The sequence below is a fragment of the Eschrichtius robustus genome, chromosome 3 (genome assembly GCF_028021215.1).
Source record: "Eschrichtius robustus isolate mEscRob2 chromosome 3, mEscRob2.pri, whole genome shotgun sequence".
Taxonomy (NCBI): domain Eukaryota; kingdom Metazoa; phylum Chordata; class Mammalia; order Artiodactyla; family Eschrichtiidae; genus Eschrichtius; species Eschrichtius robustus.
The window spans coordinates 7,449,296-7,477,106 of NC_090826.1; the positions used below are offsets into that span (position 1 = coordinate 7,449,296).

The 27,811-nt window shown below is 43.3% G+C and overlaps 1 protein-coding gene across 2 annotated transcripts; it reads left to right on the forward strand.

The window, feature by feature from the left end:
* The first annotated feature begins 24 nt into the window (after window positions 1–24).
* SLC25A33 (solute carrier family 25 member 33) lies at window positions 25–27,595 on the forward strand. 2 transcript variants are annotated; one of them, XM_068538832.1, is made up of 8 exons: window positions 25–313; window positions 8,986–9,165; window positions 18,270–18,347; window positions 20,235–20,390; window positions 20,518–20,618; window positions 22,612–22,678; window positions 25,629–25,909; window positions 27,090–27,595. In XM_068538832.1, the coding sequence occupies exons 1-8, from the start codon at window positions 258–260 to the stop codon at window positions 27,290–27,292; spliced, it is 1,122 nt and encodes a 373-aa protein (XP_068394933.1). In that variant the 5' UTR covers window positions 25–257; the 3' UTR covers window positions 27,293–27,595. The 2 variants fall into 2 exon arrangements, with proteins under 2 accessions (XP_068394933.1, XP_068394934.1); XM_068538833.1 differs by lacking the exon at window positions 20,235–20,390.
* The last annotated feature ends 216 nt before the right edge of the window (window positions 27,596–27,811 follow it).

The following is a 27,811-nucleotide window of genomic DNA, read 5'->3' on the forward strand; positions in this document are numbered from 1 at the left end:
CCGCGCGCCGGGCTCCGGCTGGCTGCTGGGCTCCCGCTGGCTGCCGGGCTCGCGCCGCAGAGGCAGGTGAGGCGCCTGTGGCCACGCGGCAGAGGGCGCGGGCCGCGGGAGCCAGTCGTGGGGGCGCGCGCGCATGGAGGCGGTGCCGGCGGCCTCCTGAGGACAGCCGGGAGAGCGGAGCGGCCACCTCGTGCATCCGTCAAGCCGCCTCGAGCCCGCGGCACCCGGCGGCTGCGGGCCGCGGAGCCGGCGCGGCCATGGCGACGGGCAGTCAGCAGAAGGAGAACACGTTGCTTCACCTCTTCGCCGGCGGGTGAGTGTCCCGGCCCGACTCCGCGCCCCCGCCCCGCGCCCTCGGTGCGCCGGGGCCGGTTACCGGCCCTCTCGGGGCTGAAGCTCCGCCTCCCGAAAGAGGAAGTCCCGGCGTGGGGGTGGTGGGAAGCGTCGGGGGAGAAGGGCCTGTCCCACCTCCTGGCCGCATCCCCGGAGGGTGATTTTACGCCGCGTGCGCCGCGCCCACGCCTACCCCCATCCCCACGGCATCTCCAGCTTTTTCTCCTTTTAAACAGTTAGTGGCTGGTCTGACGAGTGTCACTCGGGGGCCGTCCTGCCTGGCCACGCTGCGCTTAACGACCCTCTGCCTAGATTCTCCTCCTGGGCCTTTTCCCGAAGGCGCTGGGCGGTCTTGGGGATGCTCCGTTTGGCCCGGGAGTCCCTCAGGGTAGCGCAGGGGCGAGTTCAGATGGTCGAGAGGGCTGCCGGTATTGGGCATCAGCAGGGGCCTGGAAAGTGCTAGTGAACCGTGATGCTGCGGTCAACAACCTGTGGGAGAGCAGTCGGGAAGGTGTGCTGAAATGCTTCTCACCTGCTGGTTGAAGCGTCCAACGTCAGAAACAACATTAAATCTAAGATGTGCCCTGTTTTGAAAGTATCATTAGTTTGGTCGTCATGGCACCTTGTATTTTTTCAATGGAGGCAACGTATTTTTAGGGAGGTGGGGTGGTAGGGGGTTAGGAAGGGAGCTGGTGTTTTTGTTTTTCTCGGAAAATAAAAGTAAAAATGTTTTGTATTAGTAGTTTGTTTTCTTTTAATGCAGTCTTTGGGTCCTTTTGGAGTCTTCTAGATGTTTGGAGTCTTATTTGAGGACCTCACAGGCCTGGCACAGCCATCTTTAAGTGTAGGACATTCTGCATAAAGTAGAATTTATCCTGGATTATTATCTTGATTTGTGTATTTTAGTTGCAGCTTAGTGTTTTAGTTACTACCCAGATATGTTCCTTATTACAAACAAGTAATGGTTGAGAATTTATTTGCAAAAATGACCATGATGAAAGTGTTCCTGAGCGCTCTGTACTTTTTATCGTAGTGGATTACCCAGTTACGTTGTTTCTCCGGTCAGAAAATTGGTTGTTCTTCATACACAGGAACGATTTCTCATTCAGCTCTTCCCTATCAATCCCCCTCCTTTTGCTTCATCTCCCCCTTGATACTTACTTCGAGAGTAACACAAGGTTTGGGGAGGGATTCCTAAATTAAGAGTACATTAATTTGTCATTGTGGGGAATTTTAAACAAGTTGACCATGTTATTTAAGTCATTTCTCAAGCTAAGAAGGATAGCTAATCGTTTTTTTTTTTTTGTAATGATTTTAATACTCAGTGATTTTGATTTACAGTTTTTAAGTGAGGTGGTCTTTTAAAAAATTCTTGTATTCCGAACTGAGAGAGTTACTTGCTCTGGAGCGGCCTCTGTGAGGCTTGCTTGGTAATTGATTCCCCTGTCGACATGAATCTCCCTACACGCCCTTCACAGTGCCCTCTGGCTGCTGATTCTCCTCCCCGAGCACCAGCCTCTTACCTTGTGATGGAGGAAAACTGCAATAGCCAGCACAGCTCTGGACTGATTGAAACGCGGAGTTTATTAGAGGGGTGCCTGGGGCTATTGTATTTAATAGGTTTCCTTTCCTTCATTAGCAGTTCTCGGGATTCCTTGCAGATATGCAAGAAAGAAAATAAGTCTTCGAAAAGGATGCTCTCAGAGTAACTAATTGGATTTCTACTCATTCCCACTAGCCTAAAATATACTACTTCCATTTCTTTTAGGGAAGATCATTAAAGGAGCTAAGTATCCAATGGATGTATCATGCAGTTAAAATCAGTCAGTGCAGTGGTCCCCCCCCCTGTGTGGTGGAAGTCTGTGCTGCTTTGCTCCAAGTAACTAGTTTCCACTGTTAAGCTGGCCTCTTGCCAACGAACTGAGTACTTTCTTTGAAAAGGAGTCAGAGCCCCTGCTTTTTAAGGGGGGGCTCTGTGACATTTCTCCTGATTATTGAATAGCCATTGGAAACTAACATCAAACAAGTTTAATGCTATAACTAATTAATGATACTGAGTAAATATTTTTATCAGGTATAACAGGCTTATGAATAGTTGAAAATTAATTTTAGACCCTGGAAAGTAAAAACTACACCCAAAATAACTCGCTGTCTTTTAAATTTCTTAAAAAAATTTTTAAGCAGTTTTGTGTGTTCTTCGCAAGGCAAAAATACTCCGAAGTTAACCTGTAATAGTCATCTTTTTAATATAGTGTTGCCCTTTAAGAAAGAAGAGAACTGGAGGAGAAACACCCACAAACCAACACCTAGAAGTAAGCACTTTAGAATCAGGTCTGTGTGTGTATATGTGCACCAAATGTAATTTCATAGTTAATTTTAAAATAGGCTCCCATTCTTTATACATTGCTTCCTCCTTAGAAATATGTTGGGTTTTGATGGCAGCATGGTAGTGAATTCTCTGAATGTACTCCTAATCAGTCGTTACTGTTCTGTGGTTGCAGTGAAGAAGGTAAACACAGTTTCCAAGCCCAGTGACAGGAATTCGGGGAGGCTCTTATAGTGATTTATGACAGGGCTACCTAATTTATTCTGATTACATAATTTCTTTCTGACCTTTCATTGCTAATTTTTTGCCGTTATAAACTGGACATCCTTATGTGTACCTGTGTACTTGTCTGATTATTTCCTTAGGATAAACCATTAGAAGTACAATTGCTGAGTCAAAACACATTTTTAAGGCTTTTGATAGCTACCAGCATCTTCATAAGCCATCTGTTAGGGTGGTTTGCTTCTGTGTGAGGGAACCTCATTCATTTGATGTCGATTTTTAGTATTTTTAGGGATTCTGCTGTTTTCTGCTTTCTCTCCTCCTATCCCCAAATCTGGGTAGTATTGTTGTCAAGACAAAAAACCTAAACAAATTTTATTGTAAACCTATCATTCCTTTTCTACTGTTTAAACCAGACCATTAAGAGAACCACTGAAATCCTCCGAAGTGGCCCTTCTGTGTCTAGGCCTTATGTCTGTTGAGAAAAATCTCTTCTTAAACTTCCCCTATCAAATGACTTGGGGATTCTGGTTGTGCGTGTAGTGTTGGTGATGTCCTTCGCCTGCTGAACAAGCAACAACGTGGCAGGGTGGCGATTCAGGAGAGTACTCAGCACCTGAAATAGCTGTGCTAAGCTGCCCTTAGATTAGAGGTTGATGGCCTCGATAATATGCATTAAGTCTTATTTTTATGGCATGGTTTTGTCATTAAATGTACTTACATAGCCTTTAAAATGTATTTTAATGGGGATATGGTATGTCTTTAAGGTTTTTAAAATATGTAACCTAAGACAATGTTCATAATTCAGTATTTCCCCCCATTACGGACAGCTGTCACCTGGCGTACTCCTGTACTGTCCTTGTCCCTACAGATTTAATCTGTATCAGCTAATGGTTAGTTTTGAAGTGTTAGGCACATGTTAATATATCTGCTAAGGAACGATGTAGAGAAGATGCAAGATTTATTTGCAATGATGAAAGAAGTTTTGATATAGTGTGCCCATTTATCTTATATAAGGCTTATATAAATGTATTAAGGCTATAAATTGACTTTGATTTCATCCAGTGTATTTTATATATGTGACATTTTTTAAAAATGTATTGTGTTTGGATGAAAGATTCCTGCTAGAATTTAAGCTTCAGGAGGGTAGCACCCATGTCTGTTTTCTTCACTGGTCCATCCTAAGTACAGTGCCCACCCCACATGTTAGAGATACTTCACTGATACTTGTTTAATGAGTAACTAACTGATGTGGCCTGTTAAATTGTCCCAAATAAAGAAAAGCAGTACTTTATTTGCGAATTATGAACATGGTTCTGTAGTAAGATTTGCTGAAACTGAATTGGCATAAGGTAATATTATTTTGGATTTGTGTATTTGTGAAAGATAATGATTCTTTTCAGATTCAGCAGGTACTGTAGAGGTTTTTTTCAATAAATTTATTTATTTTATTTATTTATTTTTGACTGTGTTGGGTCTTCATTGCTGCACGAGGGCTTTCTCTAGTTGCGGAGAGCAGGGGCTACGCTTCATTGCAGTGTGCGGGCTTCTCATTGCGGTGGCTTCTCTTGTTGCAGAGCACGGGCTCTAGGCGCGTGGGCTCGGTGGTTATGGCATGCAGGCTCAGTAGTTGTGGCCCATGGGCTGAGTTGCTCCATGGCATGTGAGATCTTCCCGGACCAGGGCTCGAACCCGTGTCCCCTGTATTGGCAGGCGGATTCTTAACCACTGCGCCACCAGGGAAGCCTGCAGAGTTTTTTTATTCGGGTGCTGTTTCAGATTTTTTTTTCTAAATGAGGTAGAATATAGAAAATGGCATCTAAAGGATAGTTAGCTGCATCAAAAAATATGCGTTTTGCTTTTACTGAGTGAATACAGAATTTGCATAATCAAAATCTTCTAAGCCCTATGCTAGGGATTCAAATAAAACATTCCGGATAATTATGTATAAAGAGGCACTCTTTTTTTTCCAGTAGTGACAATAGAGGTAGCAGATGAAAGGAGGAAATTACCAAAAGCTCCAAAGATTGGGATCACAGGGTGTCTGGCCGTATTATTAGTTAGTAGAATCCATATTGTAGTTAATGTATAAGCTGTGAGTCTGGAAACCAGTTTACTATCAGTTGGGTAGCACTTATAATAAAGAGGATCTTGGTCTTGGCTTTAGTGTCTAAAATGAGTGAGTGTATAGAAAACAGCTTCTTGTTGAAAACATCTAGGTTTTAAAATCCTCCTTGTTGCTTGAAACTCAGAGTTAAAAGGTAAAAATTTGTGTACATAATTTAAAAATTTTGTCTCTGATCACATAAAGATTGTAGATAAATGCAGTGTATATATTGTAGTAGTAATAGTCCTGTTTGTTCTGCTATAAAGTGGAGGGGAGGAGCCTAATCCACAGGTGGAAAAAACAAGCAAGGCCTGTGTGGGTAAAGGTAAACAGTTAAACACATCTTTATGTCATAAACACAAGACTTCAGTTCTGGGCAGGAAGAATGAGAGAAGGTAGAGAATGAGGGGAAGGGGAAGGAACAAGTAGTAAAAGATGAAAAAGGTGCAGAAAAATACAGGTAATAGGTTTTTTTTTTTAGAAAATTAGGCAAATAGGTTTCAGAGAACAACTACCTCTTGTGGCTGCTTTGAGACGTGTAATTTACCTGCTGAACAAGCAGCAACGTGGCAGGATGGTGATTCAGGAGAGTACTCAGCGTAGTTTAGTGGTCTAAGATATGGGTATCCAATCAGAATTAGTCAATTTCTTGACTGTGTGATGCCAGGACTGCGTCACCGTGAAACTCAATGTCGAATGTGACTTTTCCTGCCTTCTGAGCATTGGCTACCAGGGCCCCCAGCTGAACCTACTCTAAGACTTAGAAGGAGGTGGCAGAATTTGGCTGACTGCCATTGACCGCTGCACCCCAGGCTGTATATGCAGAGCAGAAAGGTTATAGTTGTCAGCACTGTGGCGTTTGGAGTGTTGAGAGAGGCTTTTCCCGTCACTGTCCCCTTCCCTGTCACCAGCCCCTACTGGTCTGTAGGTTGAGGGAGGTTGTGAGGCTGAGAGATGGGCACCTTGCTCTGTGTCCAGAGGCTTCCTGAAGGCGGGAGGCTGCTGCATTATCGGCCCACGCCAGCAGGATGAGAAGGGGCAGTGTGGTGTGCTTGGGAAGGACATAGGGCCGACTTCCTGTCCAGTGCCAGTCTTGTCTTGTTGCTTCATGGTGGGTGTGGAAGGACACTAGTGGGCTCCATCGGCTTGGTGTCAAGGAGCATGGGGACCAGAGGAAGGAAGGACACCTAGTGCTGCCTGCAAGGTTCCCAGGCCAAGTTAGGCCAAAAGGAGATTGGGGGATGGACTGCTGGTGGGCCGAATACAGGGGTTCTCAGTGTCGGGGCTCTTGGGGAGATTGAGCACCACCCCAGGGAGGCCTGCGCACCATTTACACTGACTCATAACATTCGCCGAGGCCACCAATATACGTAACACGTGGCCAGGTGGACCCACAGCTAGACCTGGACCATTTACATAAGACTGCTTCTCTCCCAGTCCTCGCGCCCAGAGAGCCCTAAAAGGAAGGGAAGAAAAAAAAGGCGAAAGAGCAGACCAAGTCCCCTCAATGTGTTCACGAGACTGAATTTGAACAGCTGCAAGGATAGGAGAGGCAGGATTCGGTGGAGCACAGCTGAAAAGCAGTGCCAGGGAGGACCGGCAGACAGAGCTGAGGTCTACACCGTCTCTGGATGGAGATTCCTGAAGGGCTCCGTGAATGCCTTCTGCAGAGTCGCGGTGGATGGGCTTCATCCCAGCTAGTTGACCGGGTGAGGAGCCAGGCTAATATTGAAGGTCCTTGCATTGAAGAATTGAGAACTGACAGGGCCTTTTTTTCCTACAAGGAATATAATTTGTTGTACTCTGAAGTGCTTTGGACCCAACTTGACTAAATATCTTTAGAAAATTTAGAAAGCCAATCTAGGGAAGGCAGTGTTTTGATTCATCTGATGTTATCTCCTCAGACTGATGAATGTCCAGGACGTGTGGTTCATGAAGAAAGAAAAAGCAGTTGAACTGAAAGATTAACTTTTAAAATTCTGCTGTGAAATGTCTTAAATTTCAGGAAGAATCTTCTTTGGACAATTTAGTTTAATGTCAGAACTTGTCTTCTAATTAAGAGTATTTTAGTGAATTTGTATCCGACACAGCTTAATGATTTAAAATATCCTTTGGGGGGACTTCCCTGGCAGTCCAGTGGTTAAGACTCCGCACTCCCACTGCGGGGGGCATGGGTTCGATCCCTGGTCAGGGAACTAAGATCCCGCATGCCAAGCTGTGTAGCCAAGAAAAAAAACAAAAGTCCTTTGGGTATATTTCATCTAAGATTTTTTTTCCTGGTAGATGAGGAAGGGCTTAGCTACTGAGTTGACAGTCGGCAGTGCTTCCCCAGTTTTTAGTTGTTCCCCGTGATGCTGCGAGGCTGCCTCATCCCTCTCGTGGGAGAGGCACCTGGAGAGCCTCAGCTTGCCCTGAAGGAGGCCGGGACCTTTTCACCGCCCCACCCCTGCCCTGGGCACGGTGTGTAACGTGTAGAACGGTGGCTGTGGAGTGAGTGTGGCCCGCCATCCCCAGGAGGTGCCCAGCTCGCCTTCGGCGGGCATTCGCTCTGTTAGCAGGCACCGTCCGGCAGGCCATCCTCTGATCGGTGGCGTTGGTGTGGATGACAGTTGGCCGAGGTAAGGAGCACTGCTGACCTGGGGGCACACCAAAGGTGGTTGACCCGTGTCGTATTGGAACTTGTTGACTTTCTGATGAAAGAATTTACCCAAAGCTCTATTTATTTTATTTATTTATTTTTTTCAGCGACATGGAGTCAGGTTACTGACTTCAGATATTTCTTTATCTTACTCTGGAGCTTTTAAGTTTTCCAATGTTTAAAATGTTATACTGTTTTTCAAGCACATGGCTCTTTTTAAAAAATATTTATTTATTTGGTTGCACTGGGTGTTAGTTGTGGCAGGTGGGCTCTTTAGTTGCGGCACGCGGGCTTCTTAGTTGTGGCATGCAAACTCTTAGTTGTGGCATGCATGTGGGATCTAGTTCCCTGGCCAGGGATCGAACTCAGGCCCTCTGCATCGGGAGTGCGGAATCTTAACCACTAGAGAAGTCCCGAACCTGTGCATTTTAATACCAGGGATACAAAGATGAATACAACGCAGGTCCTGATCTTCAGTGTTTTCCAAAGAGTAGAACCTGTGTCGCTGGTGGTATGGGGGTGGCTTTAGATGGTGCAGGACATTGTCACCTAGAACCAGCCCATCAGACGTGCAGTTTCATGGATATTATTGTTTAAGAAAAGATGAAAGTAGGTATTCTAGGATAAATAGGTGAAAAATATTTAAATTTTAAGTTCAGGTAATATTTCAGCATGAACAAATTGTAAAGGGTAGTTTGGCGAACGCTGACCCACAGAGACAGTGCATCTAATGAAATCCCAGAGGATGAATTGATTAGTTCTGACTGAGGGAAACACAAGGACTTAATGATTAAAAAGTAAGCTTTAGTTTGATTTTCAACGGAGTCCAAATTAATCAGATTTCAATGAAAATCTGGGTTGTAATAAACACTGATTTTCAAAACAGTAGCATTACCTGAATAACTACTTTGTTTCACTGTGAAAAGATGCATTCTCTAGAATATTCATTGCAACGTGAGAGTGAAATTGGAAATGACATGAACGTCTAACGGTAGGAAATAGGTTAAAATATTATACACTGATAGAGAGGAATAGTATGCAACCATTACAAATGGTAGTGTAGGTGTACATTGACATGGAAAGACATTCACGATATCTAGATAAGAGGAAAAAAATGTGAGATTGAAAAGCCACTAATGAAAAGCCCTAAAGGATGTACTAACGTGTTAACAGTGGTTATCTTTTTAAGCTGCTGGGATTTCAACTAATTTTTTTTTAAACTCTTGGTATGCTCTAATTATGAGATGAACATAGGTACCTTTTTTTTTTTTTTTAACAGAGAAAAGTTCAGTTTCCCGTTTCATCTGTGTACAGAACAGTATAGCTTTTCTGACCCTGTTGTGATTTCTTCTCTTACAGGTGTGGAGGCACGGTTGGTGCTATTTTCACTTGTCCACTAGAAGTCATTAAGACGAGGTTGCAGTCTTCAAGATTAGCTCTTCGGACAGTCTATTATCCTCAGGTTCATCTGGGGACCATCAGCGGAGCTGGGATGGTGAGACCAACGTCAGTGACGCCTGGACTCTTACAGGTTCTGAAGTAAGTTCAGTCCCGGTTCCAACTCCTGCCCCCAGCCCCCCCACCCCCACCCCCGCCCCCAGTGTCAATGCAGAATGTTCATCAGGCCCATCGGATGGAATGTTCTGTTTGTACAGGCTTTGTCCAAATTTAAGAATTAGGTTTCTGTACCAATACCTTTGAACTTTGACCTTGCTCTCTTGGCCTGAGGGCTCCCGGTGTGCACGTGATCATCGTCCAAGGACAGTTAAAGTAAACCTAACAAAGCAAACCCAACACCCGTGTTTATTAAACTGTTGCATCAAAGTGTTGCTCTTGCCCCAAATCTTCTGAGGGCCAGCGAGAAGCTCTGAGGTGGCAGAACGAAATTAAAATGTTTTAAATTACACAAGAGGAGGGTTGTGACTATTTTAAGAGGAAGTAATATGGAAATAAAATGTTGCAATTTTTTACTTTTTATTTGGAAATAATTTTACATTTATAGAAAAGTTGAAGTATATATTTAGTAAAATGGTCTTTAAAATTTTTGTTTCATACCTAGGCTATCTGCCTAATTTATTATTTTTACTGCATTAAAATATCTCATTTGTTTACGAAGTAGCTAAATATTCTTAGGTCAAAGTTGGCTTATCAGTCTCTATGCGTAAGGCAAAATCAGTAATTCAGAAGAGCGCTTGGCAATGTCTGCGTTTTAGCTTGGGGCCTTGTGCTTTAAAAGAGATGTTCAGTAAATGATAGTTGAATTTGACTACACTGATATTCAGAACTCTAGCACTGATCATTGGGAGAGCATGGGTTCAAAAGAGACACAGCTGTGTATCAGTGTGCATGTTTAATTGGGAAGTGTTAGAAAAAGATGCAGTAAAATGGAAATGCTCTGTCTTAATAACCACAACACTTCGCACTTTGGGCAGAGTTCCGTCACGTTTTAGATAAGGTAGAATGGATTGGAAAGCACTTAACTTATTTTTAGGTACGTTTTGTTTGTAAAGCCAACTTCTGAGTCACTCAGGCACCCATGCCAAACACACGTACGAGGGTGCATCCAAGCTCGGGCAAAACTGGGCAGCAGGACCAGCTGCCGAGGGCAAGGTCCCAAGTGGGAGAATCAGAAACCCAACTAGGGGAAGAGGCGGCTGGTACCCAAGACTCGAGGAGAATCTCTTTTTTTTTTTTTTTAATTGAACGCTGAGAAGGGTTGGGGAGGCACAAAAGGCAGAAAGTTAGGGGCAGGCGCAGGGAAGGCGGAAGCACAGAGACAGGAGGCACACTTTGCTCTCAGTAAGGAGAGAGACAAGCCCGTTTCCTCCAAAAACATGGCTCTGAAGACACCCCATCTCAGTTCGCCTTTTTATAAGTGTAGTCACTAGCAGTGTCTCAAATGGCACCTTTCTTCTGAGGAACTTAAAATGCTTTGGACCTAGTGAAACAGGTAGTTTGCCAACTCTGCTAACATCCAAGGTGAACTTCCTCTTACATGCTTGCCAACAACGCATGACTAGTGGATTCATCTACTTACTGTAACTGGGAAACTCCTGGCCGGAAGTTGAGGGTGTCACCGGGGCCAAGCCCGTAAGGTAAATGGGACTGCTTCTCTAGTTCAAGTATTTCAGGATGCGTGTTCTGCGCCCCCAGTAACTCTGTCTCTCTATCGCCAGTAAATCTCTCTCCATGTATGTTTTTCCCCAGTTAGGACAATTGTTTACTAAAATGTAAACCAAAGGGGAAGAAAAGCCTCTCCATCTTTTAAAACACATGAACAGTGCCCACACCGCACGCGAGACAACCCGTTTTCCTAAGTGGTCTGGCGAGAGACCTTGCCCCCTGCTCCATCCTCGGGAGCAGCGGAGAAACTTCTGCCCAGATGCCTCCAAGGCCCATGCCCCACCCCCCAGTAAAAGCCAAAGCTACCTCCGGGGAATGCCGGTCTCAGCACCCCTGTCACCCACCCCTCCCATTACCTCCCTGACTTCATCTCCTCGTATTTCCCCTCCCGAACCCTTTCGGCTACACCAGCCTCCTGCTGTCCCTTTAAAAGACCGGGAACTCTGGAACATTCCACAGCAGGGCTTTTCTACTGGACATTATCTGTATGGCTGGCCCTCAGTTGTCACTTTTGCAGGAAGACCTTGCAGTGACCGTGCTGTTGAAAACTGAGCCCTTCCATCATGCCCTGTGCCTCCGTCCTGCTTTCTTTCTATCCACAGCACTCACCTCTATCCAACACACAGTGTAGTTTACGTATTTATATTGTTTCTTTTCTCTCCCTGCCCCCACCAGAACGGAAGTACCTCAGAGGCAGGGACTTTGGTTTGTTTTGACCACCGAGGTATCCCCAAGCACTGAGAATGCTGCCTGTCACACAGCAAGAATTCAGGACAAATAGAATGTGGCACATCAGTAAGACACTGAATATAAAGAGCTTGACACACACTGCTCCCCCCACCATGTAAATAATAAATATTAGCTGCTAGCATAATACATACTTTTTGTACTTTTGAAACATAAGAATTATAACTGAGTTTCTTGGTAGCCAAGGCAAAAAGGGGACTCTCATACTACATAATTCTCCTCTGGAGAAAGCACACTTGCTCTTTGGGGCAGATGTATGTCATTTCCTATTACTAAGTTCTGAAAGCAGTCTGTTACCCAGTACTTACATCAGACAGTGTACCAGCATAAGAAGCATATCTTTTAGGATGCTTTAATGGAAGCTGACTACTTTTCACTTTACCACCACCCTCCTGGCTCATCTGGATCATTGGACTGCTTTCTGATTCTTCCATTAATCACCCCTAGGCTAGGGCAGTGATGATGGTCTTCAGAGCAGGCTCTTTATCCAGGAAATAGTAAACCGAGGACAGAGATCCAGGCCTTTTCTCTATGCCACAAAGCCCATCAAGGTTGTCCCCTCACAGTTTTAGAAGCCATTGGGTTTATCAGATGATTATTCATTTAAAACTAAGCTGCTTATTATTAGTCTTACTCTTCCAAGAAGTACTGCATTTATCTTTTTTTTTTTTTTACTTGTTTTTATTTGTTTATTTATTTTATTTATTTTTATTTTTGGCTGCGTTGGGTCTTCATTGCCGCATGCGGGCTTTTCTCCAGTTGCGGCGAGCGGGGGCTACTCTTTGTTGTGGTGCGCGGGCTTCTCTTGTTGCGGAGCACGGGCTCTAGGCACGTGGGCTTCAGTAGTTGCGGTACGCGGGCTCAGTAGTTGTAGCTCATGAGCTCAGTAGCTGTGGCTCACGGGTTCTAGAGTGCAGGCTCAGTAGTTGTGGCGCACGGGCTTAGCTGTTCCGCGGCATGTGGGATCTTCCCGGACCAGGGCTCAAACCCGTGTCCCCTGCATTGGCAGACGGATTCTTAACCACTGTGCCACCAGGGAAGCCCAAGAAGTACTGCATTTAAAGACTTAACAGACAACAGAATTTGTGTACAGGAAGTTTATTTTTCAAATTACAGATCAGTGTTTGCTTGTGTCTCATGTTAGGTTAACCTATTAGAGAAAAAATATTCTCCATCAATTACCTTTATATTTTGAATATAGTTACTTAAAAAGAAAAAAGGCAGGATGTTAAAACAATTAGGCTCTCACTGTTAAATTTACCAAGGGGTAATTAATAATCCTTTTATTCAGGTATCTGCCTTAAAAAGTCTTATGACTTAATCTTTTTGTTTTTTCCTAATCAGAACTCCTGTTCTTTAAACTACGTCAGGTACTTTATGTTTGTTTTTTGAAGTGCCTCTTTAATCTGAAAAGTAGTGTGTTAGTGAGGTCATTGCTCTTTTAAAAACTGTTGGGTTCAGATGAGAGCTTTGTCCTGGATTGGTCTGTGGTATGCACAGTATGATCTAAAATAGTGAAGAGAATGAAGCGCCCCAAACAGGACCCTAATTTCTTTCTGCATTTCTTTCCTAAATGAAAGTTTCTATGACTGTGGGAAAATTAGTCTGGGTCCTAACAAGCTGAGGAGTACCATTTATAGTAGGAACTTGATTGTTCCAGAAAAGTTTTGTAAACATCCAGCTAGGTTAGCAGTTTGAATTATGTAACAGATTTGACTTTTTGCCCACTGTTAATATGCGTAACTATGGAGACAGCCTTTCTGCAGTTCTTAAAAGGCCTGAGTCACTTGAGGACATGCATTCCCTACTGCATTATAGATGAGCGGCTCCCAGCTCCCTGGAGCCAGAGATTCCCTTAATTGTGTGTAGGTGACCCCTGGGCCGGCTGCACGGTGGACGTTCGTGGGGACCAAAGATGGAGTCTGAACTTTAAAAAATGTTGACTGTATTGACCGTTTGAAATCTTTTACATGCTATACTATAAGGTGTAGGTCACCTCAGGGTGTTATTTGAGAGAAGTTTTGGATGAGAGAGCCTGGCTTTTTAAAAGCCCAATCCTGTTTTGAGAAAGAGTAACAGTAAAGTATTTAAAGTTGAAAACACTAAACTCTGATGCCTGTATTAAGGACCAGATGGCTTGGTTTTGGCCAGTGTGAAAATGCACTGAAACTCCGTGTCCTTCATTTGGAGTGTTAGGTTTACAGAAACCCACGAATTGTCTTTACCCCAACCCTTGCTTCGCGACTTTGTGGGCTACAAACATGAGTTCAGTATTTTTATAACCTATGACCTATAGCTTTTTTTTAAGAACTTTTTTTTTTTTAATAATTTCTAACTTACAGAAAAGTTACAGGAGCAGTACAAATAACTTGCTTATATACTCTACCTCAGGTCACTTGTTTTTAATATTTTGCCACATTTGCTTATTTGTTTTTGCTCTATATACATACAGGTTTTTTTTTTTTCTGAGCCATTTGAAAATAGGTTACATGCATTATGTCCCTTTACCCTTAATTCTTTAGCATTTATTTCCTACGAAAAGGATATTCTCTTAAAACCACAGTACAGTTTTCAAATTCAGGAAATTTAATATTGATGTACTGCTTTTTAACTAATCTACAGTCTATATTCCAGTTTTATCATTTATCTATTGTTAAGCGATTGATTTAGCACAAGGGTTAAATTTTGTTTTAAAACTCTGTTCCTACCAATATGTCTTCTGTTTTCAAAAACTTTTTCAGTGAGGCTTTCTGGGTTTTTTTTGTTTCTTTAACTGCTTTATTAAGATGTAATCCACATGCCATGCAATTTGCCCACTTAGAGCACACAGTTCTCCTGTTGTAGTATGTTCAGAGTTTTGTGCTCCCATCACAACAATTCTAGAACGTTTTCATCCCCACTACAAGAATCCCCTAACCTGTTGGCAGTCACTCCCCATCCCCAGGCCCCCAGCCCTAGACAACCAAGTACTAATCTTCCTTCTGTCTATATAGATTGTCTCCTGGATATTTCATCTAAATGAAATCGTACAGCATATGGCCTTTTGTGTCCAGCTCCTTTCACTTAGCCTACTTTTTTTTTTTTAAGATTTATTTATTATTTATTTTATTTATTTTTTGGCTGCGTCGGGTCTTAATTGCAGCACGCCGGATCTTCGTTGTGGTGCGCGGGCTTCTCTCTAGTTGTGGCGCGCAGGTTCCAGAGCATGTGGGCTCTGTAGTTCGTGTCACGCAGGCTCTCTAGTTGAGGCACGCCAGCTCAGTAGTTGTGGCGCATGGGCTCAGTTGCCCTGGGACCTGAACAGATATTTGGACACTCACGTTCATAGTAGCCAAAAGGCAGAAGCAGCCCAAGTGTCCATCCATGGATAGATGGGTGAACAACATGTGGGGCATCCATATAATGGATTTATAATTTAGCCTTAAAAAGAAGGAAATTCTGACACATGCTATAACATAGATGAACCTTAATGACACTGTGCTGAGTGAAAGAAGCCAGTCACAAAAGGACAAATACTGTAGGATTCTACTTGTATGAGATCCCTAGAGCAGTCAAATTCGTAGGGACAGAAAGTAGAAGGGTGGTTGCCAGGGCTGGGGTGGGGGGATGGAGTGTTAGTGTTACTGGGTATGGAATCTGTTTGAATTTTTGAATTTTATTTTATTTATTTTTTTAATACAGCAGGTTCTTATTAGTTATCCATTTTATACATATTAGTGTATACATGTCAATCCCAGTCTCCCAATTCATCACACCCCCGCCACTTTCCTCCCTTGGTGTCCAGACGTTTGTTCTCTACATCTGTGTCTCAATTTCTGCCCTGCAAACCGGTTCATCTGTACCATTTTCCTAGGTTCCACATATATGCGTTAATATACGATATTTGTTTTTCTCTTTCTGACTTACTTTACTCTGTGTGACAGTCTCTAGATCCATCCACGTCTCTACAAATGACCCAGTGTCGTTCCTTTCTATGGCTGAGTAATATTCCATTGTATATATGTGCCACATCTTCTTTATCCATTCGTCTGTTGACGGACATTTAGGTTGCTTCCATGACCTGGCTATTGTAAATAGTGCTGCAGTGAACATTGGGGTGCATGTGTCTTTTTCAATTATGGTTTTCTCTGGGTATATGCCCAGTAGTGGGATTGCTGGGTCATATGGTAATTCTATTTTTAGTTTTTAAAGGAACCTCCGTACTGTTCTCCATAGTGGCTGTATCAATTTACATTCCCACCAACGGTGCAAGAGGGTTCCCTTTTCTCTACACCCTCTCCAGCATTTGCTGTTTGTAGATTTTCTGATGATGCCCATTCTAACTGGTGTGAGGTGATACCTCACTGTAGTTTTGATTTGCATTTCTCTAATAATTAGTGATGTTGAGCCGCTTTTCATGTGCTTCTTGGCCATCTGTATGTCTTCTTTGGAGATATGTCTGTTTAGGTCTTCTGCCCATTTTTGGATTGGGTTGTTTGTTTTTTTAATATTGAGCTGCCTGAGCTGTTTATATATTTTGGAGATTAATCCTTTGTCCGTTGATTCGTTTGCAAATATTTTCTCCCATTCTCCCATTCTGGGGGTTGTCCTTTCGTCTTGTTTGTAGTTTCCTTTGCTGTGCAAAACTTTTATGTTTCATTAGGTCCCACTTGTTTATTTTAGTTTTTATTTCCATTACTCTAGGAGGTGGATCAAAAAAGATCTTGCTGTGATTTATGTCAAAGAGTGTTCTTCCTGTTTTCCTCTAAGAGTTTTATAGTGTCTGGTCTTACATTTAGGTCTCTAATCCATTTTGAGTTTATTTTTGTGTATGGTGTTAGGGAGTGTTCTAATTTCATTCTTTCACATGTGGCTGTCCAGTTTTCCCAGCACCACTTACTGAAGAGACTGTCTTTTCAGCATATCGATGGGTCTTGTTTTTGTATCCATTCAGCAAGCCTGTGTCTTTTGGTTGGAGCATTTAATCCATTCATGTTTAAGGTAATTATCGATATGTATGTTCCTATGACCATTTTCTTAATTGTTTTGGGTTTGTTTTTGTAGGTCCTTTTCTTCTCTTGTGTTTCCCACTTAGAGAAGTTCCTTTAGCATTTGTTGTAGAGCTGGTTTGGTGGTGCTGAATTCTTTTAGCTTTTGCTTGTCTGTAAAGCTTTTGATTTCCTCATCAAATCTGAACGAGATCCTTGCCGGGTAGAGTAATCTTGGTTGTAGGTTCTTCCCTTTCATCACTGTAAATATGTCATGCCACTCCCTTCTGGCCTGTAGAGTTTCTGCTGAGAAATCAGCTGTTAACCTATGGGAGTGCCCTTGTATGTTATTTGTCGTTTTTCCCTGGCTGCTTTCAATAATTTTTCTTTGTCTTTAATTTTTGCCAATTTGATTACTATGTGTCTCAGTGTGTTTCTCCTTGGGTTTCTCCTGTACAGGACTCTGTGCTTCCTGGACTTGGGTGGCTATTTCCTTTCCCATGTTAGGGAAGTTTTCCACTATAATCTCTTCAAGTATTTTCTCCGGCCCCTCTCTCTCTCTCTTCTCCTTCTGGGACCCCTATAATACGAATGTTGTTGTGTTTAATGTCCCAGAGGTCTCTTAGGCTGTCTTCATGTCTTTTCATTCTTTTTTCTTTAGTCTGTTCCGTAGCAGTGAATTCCACCATTCTGTCTTCCAGGTCACCTATCCATTCTTCTGCCTCAGTTATTCTGCTGTTGATTCCTTCTAGTGTAGTTTTCATTTCAGTATTATATTGTTCATCTCTGTTTGTTTGTTCTTTAGTTCTTCTAGGTCTTTGTTAATCATTTCTTGCATCTTCTTGATCTTTGCCTCCACTCTTTTTCCAAGGTCCTGGATCATCTTCACTTTCATTCTTCTGAATTCTCTTTTTGGAAGGTTGCCTATCTCCACTTCATTTAGTTGTTTATCTGGGGTTTTATCTTGTTCCTTCATCTGGTACATAGCCCTCTGCCTTTTCATCTTGTCTATCTTTCTGTGAATGTGGTTTTTGTTCCACAGGCTGCAGGATTTTAGTTCTTGCTTCTGCTGTCTGCCCTCTGGTGGATGAGGCTATCTCTGGAATCTATTTGAGAAGATGAAAAAGTTCTGGAGATGGGTGCTGGTGATGGTTGTACAACAGTGTGAATGTACTTTTTGCCACTGAACTATATATACACTTAAAAATGGAAAATGGTGAAAATTTATGTATATGTTACCACAGCAAAAAGCTTTTAAAGAAAAAGCGGGCAGAGTATTCTCTTTGAACTTGATATACTAAGCTTTGGCTTTAAAGAGCAATCATCCGTCCCATGAAAATTACTGGATTTTTCTATCCCTCATTTCCCTGTTTAGGGCTCTCCTACAATAGGTAAAGATCTAGAAGATAGGATTATTAGAAATAAGGAATAAATCCAAAAGAAATACCATCCGAGGAAATTTCTCAACCTGTTTCTCAGTGAATCTTGTCATAACAAGGACATCATTTCCTGTTTCAGACCCTTTGCTGCTCTCTGCCTTCCTAGGATGTCGGTGGGTAGTGCAAACCCTGAACACCTTGCTCCTGCCTGAAGAAGGGAGATTTTGAAGCATGTTTTTTCACTGTAGTAATGAAAGCAGTATTCATCAGTTTTCTGATTTTGTATTGTAATATAATCAGATAAGACCCTGGGGTTTTGTAAACATTCTGTTCTTTATTCAGGGAGCTAATGTGAAGGCTGACCCCTTATCATTTTGCACAGGCCTTGCCTGAGGATTTTAAAGCTACATCTTTTCTCGTTATTCAGGTCGATCTTGGAGAAGGAGGGACCAAAGTCACTTTTTAGAGGCTTGGGTCCAAATTTGGTTGGAGTTGCACCATCAAGGTAAGCATTAACCTTTCAGCTGGCTCACTGCATACAGTATCTAATACACTGAGTCCTTTGTTACTGGAGGGGCAATGCCGCTAGATGTCTAGTTTCTTTTTCTGTGGAGGATTTGCCAGAGTGCATCTGACATATAGAAATGGTGATAAGTGTTGGCATGTCTTTCGGTGTGTGCGTGAGAAAGAGATTCTTAGTTATTTTGTAAGTCTTAAGTCGAGAATGATTCTGCTCCCGTCACGTGGTGTCCTCTCTGGGTGTTTGCTGCTCTCAGTATGGCGTGGGGTCAGTAGCATTGGCATCACCTAGGAGCTTGTTAACACTACGCGATCTCAGACCACAGCCCAGACCTACATCAGAAGTTGCATTCTGCCAAGACCCACAGGTGATTCATATGCACTTGGAAGCACTGATCTAAAGCGATTTTAAAGGCTTCCAAGCTTACTTTATTTAAAAAATTCTTATTTGTGTTACAAGGTTTAATTCTCTTTAAAGCTTATTTGCATATATCATGCTGCATTGTCTGAATGCAGTAGCCCCTGGTCATGTGGGGCTACTTACATCAATTAAAATTAAAAATTCAGTTCCTTGGTCTCACCAGCCACATTTCAAGTTACTTAGCGTTCATATGTAGCTAGTGGCTCCTGTATTGGAGATCATAGGTATAGTACATTTCCATCTCTGCAGAAAGTTTTTTTTGACAGTGCTGATACAGAGGATAGGCGTGTGCGGATACGAAAGTGAATGTCTGCGTGTGTGTGTGTGTGTGTGTGTGTGTGCGTGCGCGCGCACATAGCAGCGTATCTCTGAAAAGTAGGTAAGAAACTGCTTCTAGATATTGCCTCCTGGGAGGGGGAGCTCAGGGACAAGGGTCACTTACGTGAATCCACATAGTACTTGAATAGACTTTAAGCAAAATTAACCTTTAGAACAAAAATGAGAATTTTGTTTTATACAAACTGAAGACTAAAAGCTTCTAGAATACTTGCATATCAGTGCTCCAGTTTATACACAGATTTCCTGAGGATGTTGTAAAAATGCAGAGGTCCAAGAGGGAGGGGATATAGGTATACATATAGCTGATTTACTTCATTGTACAGCAGAAACTAACACAACATTGTAAAGCAATTACACGCCGATAAAAAAAAAATGCAGATTCTTATTAAATCCTTTTGTTCCTTTGGAATTCTGTAGCTTATGTGTATAATCTATTGAAGATATAGAAAGTACTAGTCTGTGAGGTTATATGAGGTATGCATTATTAAGAGAAGGCAAACATACTGCACATATGTAGTAAATTTTTAAAATGGAGTCAGATCTACTTGTGGACAGTGCTAATTTCTGTCAATCTGATATAGAGTCCTGGCCACCACACCCATTTAGAACAGTTGGGACCTAGAAAAGAAACGAAAGACTGTCTTATAACACATTCATGATACGTAGTCAGGATCCTAAGTTGAAAAATACATTCTGTAATTGATCCACGGGCCAGCTGAAACAACGCATTTTCCCTGACCTTGCTGGTGAAGAAGCAGGGAAAATCACAGCCAGGCTCTGCTCTCCAGCCCCAACAGGAGAGGAGACAGAAGTGGGGAAGCAGGCAGAGGGCGGAGAAGAGGAGACCGGAGAGCCAAGGTGGGGGGCCCGCCAGCCCCAGCCGTCCCTTTCTGGGGCTGGGAGCACGTCAGTGGAGGGCGCACGTGATGAAAACGCATGTGCCGCCGTACGCGTTCCTACGTGATCCTGCGTCATCAGGAAGAACGTTCACAGTACATCTGACATACTCATTTTGGTGTAAGGCAGGACAAGTGTGGTATGTTTGAGAAATGTATTATAAATTTTGACAGTTATACTATACGTTGGTGCTTAAAAGGATTGGCATTCATCCAGGGTGAAGACTGTAAACGGACTTCATGTGTATATTACCAAAACCTCATTTTCCTCAGTTATTTTGGGCACGTCCATCATCACTGAGTACTTTCTGGAGGGACAATCAGGAGCTTCCGGAAGATGCCTGCAGCAGGTTTTGGTTTTGGCACAGATAAGGTCAAGCGTTCGGTTACATGTTAACTTCTTTCCCATATTGCTAAATTTGTCAGGGGTTGTGGAAGGACATACGTGTTGTATAGCGTCGAACCAGCGTCTTGATAGCATTCTCTCTTTGTTCTAACAGGGCCGTGTACTTTGCATGCTACTCCAAAGCCAAAGAGCAGTTCAATGGCATTTTCGTGCCTAATAGCAATACTGTGCACATTTTCTCAGCTGGCTCTGCAGGTATGTTACTGCAGTGAGTGGAGATGAGTTGCTCACTTTCCTAAAGCATGTGTTGTACCAAACAGCTTTCTCCAGGAGTTGGAAATTAGGTCTCTGCTTCTTTTGCATCTAAAGTCATTTTCCTAAAGCTTTATGTTAGAAGTGATAAAACATGAGTGTTTGAGAGCGGTTTATAACTTGCTTCCGTTTTCTTTTACCCCTGAAGCTTTCCATTCTCCCTCAAAATTGACATGCTCTCATGCATGCTACTGGTTAGTGTGATGTACCTTTTAAAGGACTATTAATGTATTTTCGTGCCTTTGTAATTACATTATTTTCTAAACTTCGAGCTGCTTTTTCTGTGGCTCCCGACGGCGTCCAGCCTACCCTGAGTACAGTTGGCACTTCTGTCCTTAACAGTTGGATTGTATGACGAGGGCTCAGGGCTTGTAGCGGGATTCTTGGAGTAGGATCAGTGAGAGATGAGGTAGCTGCTGTTCTTGTTTGAGGGAATCATTCCGCCTACCATAGAAAATTCACAAAAGGATTTTTTCCCCAGGAAATACTTGGCAAAAACATGGACATGTAGATTTCTGAGAGAAGGCTATGTCTTTTTCGACGTAACTTTTATGTCTATTTAAGTAGAAGGGTGGTTTAGAGAATTAAATTGGCATTTTATGAAAACTTTCTACCCTCCAAGTTGCACGTATCAGTTTTGTCCCTGTTACTCCAAATGCAAGTACTAGTAATCCATCTGAATAGTTACAGATGATAATTTCTGGACCCCAAATGGGAAATGACATGAGCAGAGCTGCTTCACAACAAGAAAGGTGTTTTACAGAATATGGAGCTCTGAGAGGAGTGCGTGGGGTTCAGAGGAGGTCGGGCTTCACTGCCGAGGCCGATCGGGCGTTAGCGATACGCGAAAAGCTGTGCCCCACTTTTGTAACTTTTGCAAAATTAACTTGGAGGAACCTTGGTAGATAAAACAGACCTGGAGGGAGATTTTTTTTTTTTTTTTTTTTTTTTTTTTTTTTTTATAGTGAAGTCTTTAATTTGCTGTTTTAAGGAGCTAATGTTTCTGTCATTGTTTTTGGTTTTGTTTTTTTTCCTCCTTCCTGGTAACATTCAGCTTTTTGGTTTTTTTTTGTAATTCTAGTATCGCTGATGTACAAAGTTTTGTTACTTTCAGGTGTACAGCCGAGTGATTCACTTTCTTATGTATATACACACACACATATATATTCTTTTTCAGCTTCTTTTCCATTATGGTTTATTATAAGATATTGAATATAGTTCCCTGTGCTGTACAGTAGGTCCTTGTTGTGTTCATCTGTGGAGGGAGATTTTTAAACCATTATCTAGGGTCCTATTATCTGATCAATCTACTTAGACTGTGGATGAGGTATTCCAGAGGACTCACTGTGTGTCAGGTCAGTACTGCTTTTCTGGTTGGTCTGGAATGATTAACAATATTAAGATGGAGAAGACTTACTTTAAAAATGGTTACTATAGGCAGATCAGTCTTAAAACTTTGATTTCCTAAAATGGTCGGGTATTAAAATGTCAAAGTTTGGATTCAGGTAAATGGAGATTTAGTTTCTTCTATTTTAAGTTATATATCAGGTACCCTTTTGGATTAGATCAGCAACTTTTTAAAACAAATTATTTCTGAACCTGAACCTCTCCATTGAGTTTTAGAGTAGCTTCATATATATTTACCAATGGAATCACATCAACAGGAATGTCAACAGCACCACCTAGCGGCTGAATGGACTAGACAGGGCTCTAGAAAATTGAGAGGTATATGTTAGGTCCTACATACCAGTAGATGTTACATTTTAGGGGACTGTAGCTTCCATCTGTAGTATGGAAATAGAACTGCTTCCTACCATCCGTTTTTATTATTAAGCCATTGAAAGCCTGATTTCAAAGTTTATCACATGGAATAGACAGCTTTAATAACCATTGACTCTGTTCACTGATAACATTTTCTATTCTTTTTTTCTTCCAGCTTTTGTCACAAATTCCTTAATGAATCCTATATGGATGGTTAAAACCCGGATGCAGCTGGAACGGAAGTAAGTTGTTAATTGTTCCTTCCTTAATATAAGAACTCTTAGGGCTTTTTTTCTTCCACCAGTTCCAGCTGTGGAGTGAGATGTGTGTAGCGCGTCCTTAGCCATCCCCATCCTTGTTTTGCCTGAATATAAGCATATGTAGAAACTCCTGTTGTCTTGAGGGTGATACTGCCAAGCCTTGTGGGGAGACAAAGGCCCACAGAAATAACACACAAGGGGGTGTCGGAAGTTCGCTCAGTTGTGGCCCCCTGATCTACAGGGTAGTCGGTGGGTCTCTGCTCCTGGATGACCCCACCGCCCCCAAGTTGGAGTGCTGCGGGCTCTCCTCCAGGTGGCCTCTCTTTCAAGTGGGAAGATGCCAGGAAGGGCAGAATAGCAAATGCCCCTGGTCTCAGAAGGGGGGCATTCTAATCTCCAAGGCCCTCAGATATCTGAGATTCCTGTGCTGAAACTAGCCAGGGATTCTTGAGATTTTTCATGCTGTGGGTTCTCTTGGCAGTCTCTGGTGAAGCCTACAGGTGCTTTTTAGAACCATATTTTTAAAAGCAGTGAAAACCGATTATTGAAATACAATCATCAGTGGGTTTTTTTTTTTTTTATTGCAATATAGTAATATAATTCTTCAACACATTAAATAAGATCAAAGAGCATCCTGGTAACTACTGTGATTTCAAGTTAGTGAAGATGGTAAACGGTGCCTTGTGATAGGATTCTAAGAACCCTTCTGTTACTAGGTTGCCTAGAAGTGTTGTGTGGGGCGCTGGAAACTTCCAGCTAGTCCAGTCTAACCTTAAGCTACCCAGTAAAGAAAGCACGGGAGAGAGCGAGCAAGAGCGCCCCCTGGAAGTGGAGGTGGGGTCAGCCTTAGCTTGTTTTTCTCTTGAATGACCCCCATAGCCTCTGAATTGGTGTTTGATTCTGTGTTCCCCCTAGTCCGTTCTGTCTGAAAGAACCTTCTAAAATGCATCCGGTCTAATCATTTTGAATAGATTGCTTGCTCAGAATCCTTCGATGAATGTCAGTTACTCTCAGGGTCAAATCCTCAACTCCTCGGCTTAACGTTCAAGGTCCTTTGCGATTTTCTAAAAATGTCCTGTGCTCTCGTGCTTCCGTCTCCCTGAATCTGCCGTCCCCTCGCCAGGAATCCCGTTTCCCCTTCTTGTCCTGCAAGCTCCAGACCAGCGTCCTCTCCTGGAAACCTCTGGCAATCACTCCCAATTCCAGGTGTGCACACAGTGTCCTAACGTCACTTCTGTTTAGCAGCGGATAAATGCACGAGTCAGCTGAGAGCCTTCCTTTATATGCATTCTTTTAAATCTGGCTGGTAATGACCCGTGCTTAGGACACTTGAAAGCTGTGTTTGTGTGGGCTGTGTTAACATAGCCCTCAACAATGAGTATTTGTTGCATGCTTCCTGTGCAACTAGTCACAGCAGAAACAGCAGGGAATAAGACATGGGCCCTGCCTTCCAGAAGCTCACAGCTTCAGAAAATAAATAAAGAGAATTCTAGGCTGGTGGGATAAGAGGCCTGAGGTGCTCCAGGACCCTGGAGGGTCCCTAATGCAGTCTGGGCAGGACGTGCAGCCAGGGAGGGGCTCTTGTGGCATCCACCCTCCCATCTACGGAATAGCCGGTGGGCAGCGGCAGGTGCGAAGGTGCCTCAGTCAGGGAATCTGCTGTGCAGAAAATCTGGAGGCAAGAAAGCGTTGTTCATTCCGAGCAGCAGAAAGAAGGGGTGTGTCCTGCCTGCAGATGTGCTGGAGAAGGAGGGAGGTGCAGGGAGATAAGATGGGAGAAGCCAGAAGAGAGGGCCACATCCTTAAAAGCCCTGGGGAGGAATGGGCGTTTGGACTCGGCTTTATTTTGAGGCAGCAGAGAGCCGTTAGAGCAGTGGTTCAGGGGGCCTGTCTGTCCTCCATTAGAGGATATTTGGCAGTGTCTGGAGATGTCTTTATCTCTCACGACTTAGGTGGCATCTAGTGGGTGGAGGCCAGGGCTGCTGCTAGATATCCTACAATGCATAGGACCGCCCCCAGCGGAGAATGATCTGGCCCCAAATATCGATAGTGCCGAGGTTGAGAAGCCCTGCATGAGAGGATGTTAAGCAGGGGAGTGACGTGCTTGGCGTTTGTGTTACAAAGGTCACTCCAGGTAGGGAGTGGGGCTGGGGCGACCCAGAACACTGGTCTGCTGCCCCACGGGAGGGTCTCCCACGTGCGTCGGTGTGAACACTATCCAGTCCTGGGATTCTGTTTGTATTGTATCCCGGCGGTTTATGAAAACTCCCTGTCGTGGGGTAGGAGCATCCAAGCCGAAGGCTTTTTAGTTACTGTGTCGTCCATTCTGTGTTTATAACTTCACAAATGTAGAAATAATGGAATCAAAATACACCATTTGGAGACTAGAACAATAAGAAAGAATACTCCCACTCACCACCCTGTGGGAATGTTGGGGAGTTTTCCTTCAGTATTTTCTTAAAGCATATTTGTACAGTAATCGTAATTATCCTTTACACGTAATTTTGTCCGGCTCTCCACTTTAAGCACTTCCCCGTATCTGACTGCCTTCACGACTATTTTAATCTAGTATATGTACCACGGTTTACGTATCTATCCCCAGGTGTAGACATTGGGATTGTTTTGATTCTGTTGCAGTCGTATTTTCCTCTGTGATGCACACCTTCCATATAGCTCTTTCCAAAAGTAGATCGAAGACCCTGAGCACGAGTCTGTGACTCAGTACAGGTGCACGTCCCACCCTGTGGGCCTGTCGGGTGTCCGGGCTGATGGGCCTGGCTTCACAGCAGGCCGGGCTCAGCCAACCACAGACCAGGGAAGACTGTGGCGCCCACCATGCGATTTCTCTTTAGCTAATCTTTGTGACTCGGTGCAGCAGGCGGGCTCCTTAGCGTGTTGTCGTAACGGCCTCTCGTTGGTCTCCTTTGTGCAGAGTGAGAGGCTCCAAGCAGATGAACACGCTCCAGTGTGCTCGCTATGTTTACCAGACGGAAGGCATTCGTGGTTTCTACAGGGGACTAACTGCCTCGTACGCTGGAATTTCAGAAACCATCATCTGTTTTGCTATTTATGAAAGTTTAAAGAAGTATCTGAAAGAAGCTCCCTTAGCCTCTTCTACAAATGGGACTGAGAAAAATTCCACAAATTTTTTTGGACTTATGGCAGCTGCTGCTCTTTCCAAGGGGTGTGCTTCCTGTGTCGCTTACCCCCACGGTAGGTTTTGCTTTTCCTTCCGGAGCAGGAAAATAGCCATCAGTTTGTGTCAGTATATCCAGACCTCCGTAGCTCAGGTGGACGTGCAAGCCCCTGCAGGTGACAGGGGAGCTGAGCCCAGCTCAGCTGGCCGCAGCTCACGTGTGCAGCTCACGCGGGCAGTGGGAACTCCGCTTTACTTGGCTCCAGCAGATTGTGGCCAAAACTTGGCTGTGTGGAATGTGGGCCCTGGGTTGTGGAACTTCTGATGTTTCCAAAGAAGCCAAAAATCTGGATTTTATTTAAAATTCCTCAATTTAAAAAAATTATGTAGGAGCCAAGCTTTAAAAAAAATTGCAGCTTCCATTTTGAATGGAGTGCTGAGGAAAACTACTTTGGGTAAGTGTACTTTTTAAGGAATTAATAATAGACCTAATGTTCTACTGAACTACCTTAAAAAGAAAAAAAAAAAAAAAAACAGCTTATTTTATTGTGCCATGAAAAAGAGGTTTTGTTTTCAAACACCCGCTGCACTGTCAGCTGTGACAAATGCACACGGTCAACTTCTCACAGGTCATTGAGTCCCCGTCATGTGCTGGGGCACCGAGCAGCCCCACGGGCTTGCAGAGAGGGGGTTGGATGCTTCCCGGGTCATGTGCCCTGAAGTCCGCTCGACAGGCAGTCACAAGTGTCATGCTGTGGGTGCCAGGGTGAGGCAGGGCCAGGTGGGCAAGGGTCTGAAAAAGGAGCAGGCTGGACGGAGTGGAGAAGGATCCTGGTAGGAGGAGAAAGTTGGGGAGTACATGGGAAGAAAGTTTTGTTGGAGATGTCACCATACGTAATACAAATACACCTCCAGGGAAATGACGGTGTTTACTTCATTGAGAGTAGAAAACCATAAACTATCTTAAAATTGAGTCCCATTCAAACTAAGCTTATTTTTTAAACCCTTAGAAGTTATTTGGTACTTTTGTATGTATACATCAGTCTTGGGACAACTGACCAATTCCCAGAGTTAGAAAATGTTCTGAAAAGAACTTTTCATTGTCTCTCTGTGACTACCCCAACCAAATAGAGCCGAGATGGCAAAGAGCCATAGCTGTACATTAACGTTTATAAAGCTGTGTGCTTTGCGTTCTCTGCACATATTGCTTGGAAGTACAGTTCATCTGTAGCCTGAAACGTGTGTTTCTCTCTGCAGAAGTCATAAGGACACGGCTCCGGGAGGAGGGCACCAAGTACAAGTCTTTTGTCCAGACTGCTCGGCTGGTCTTCCGGGAAGAAGGCTACCTGGCCTTTTATAGAGGACTCTTTGCCCAGCTCATCCGGCAGATACCAAATACTGCCATTGTGTTGTCTACCTATGAGTTAATTGTGTACCTGTTAGAAGACCATGCTCAGTAACAGGCCCGAAAATTGTGCTCTAGAAGAATAAAACTGAGAAGCTCTAGAGAATTTTTTTTTTTCCATTGATGTGTAGAATGTTTGAGACTGAAACAGGAAAGGCCGTAGAATATCTGGCTTGTATCACCTGTTGGACATTTCCTTTTGGAGTCATGCTTTCTGGAAGGTTTAAATTCATTAACGTTAACAGTTAATTATAACTTTTGGTTGGTTTTTTTGTTTTGTTTTGTTTTGTTTTGTTTTAACTTAAGAGAATTCAGGATTAAGCAGCCAGTAAATTAAATCATGGTATTTAAGTATAAATTTGTTTTGTGTCCTCTTTTATGTCCGCCATAGGGTAAACTGTAGCTAAGGACTTCAGTGAAGCATAAGCCTAGAAACGCAGAGAAAAACTATCAAGTCAAGGTACAGTTGTTTTCTCATCTGACTGTAAGATCCTGCACTGTGGGACAGGTAGGAAGTGCCACATCTTGATGGCACAGGGAAGACCAGGACAGACTTCCCAGCTAGTCTCCAGAC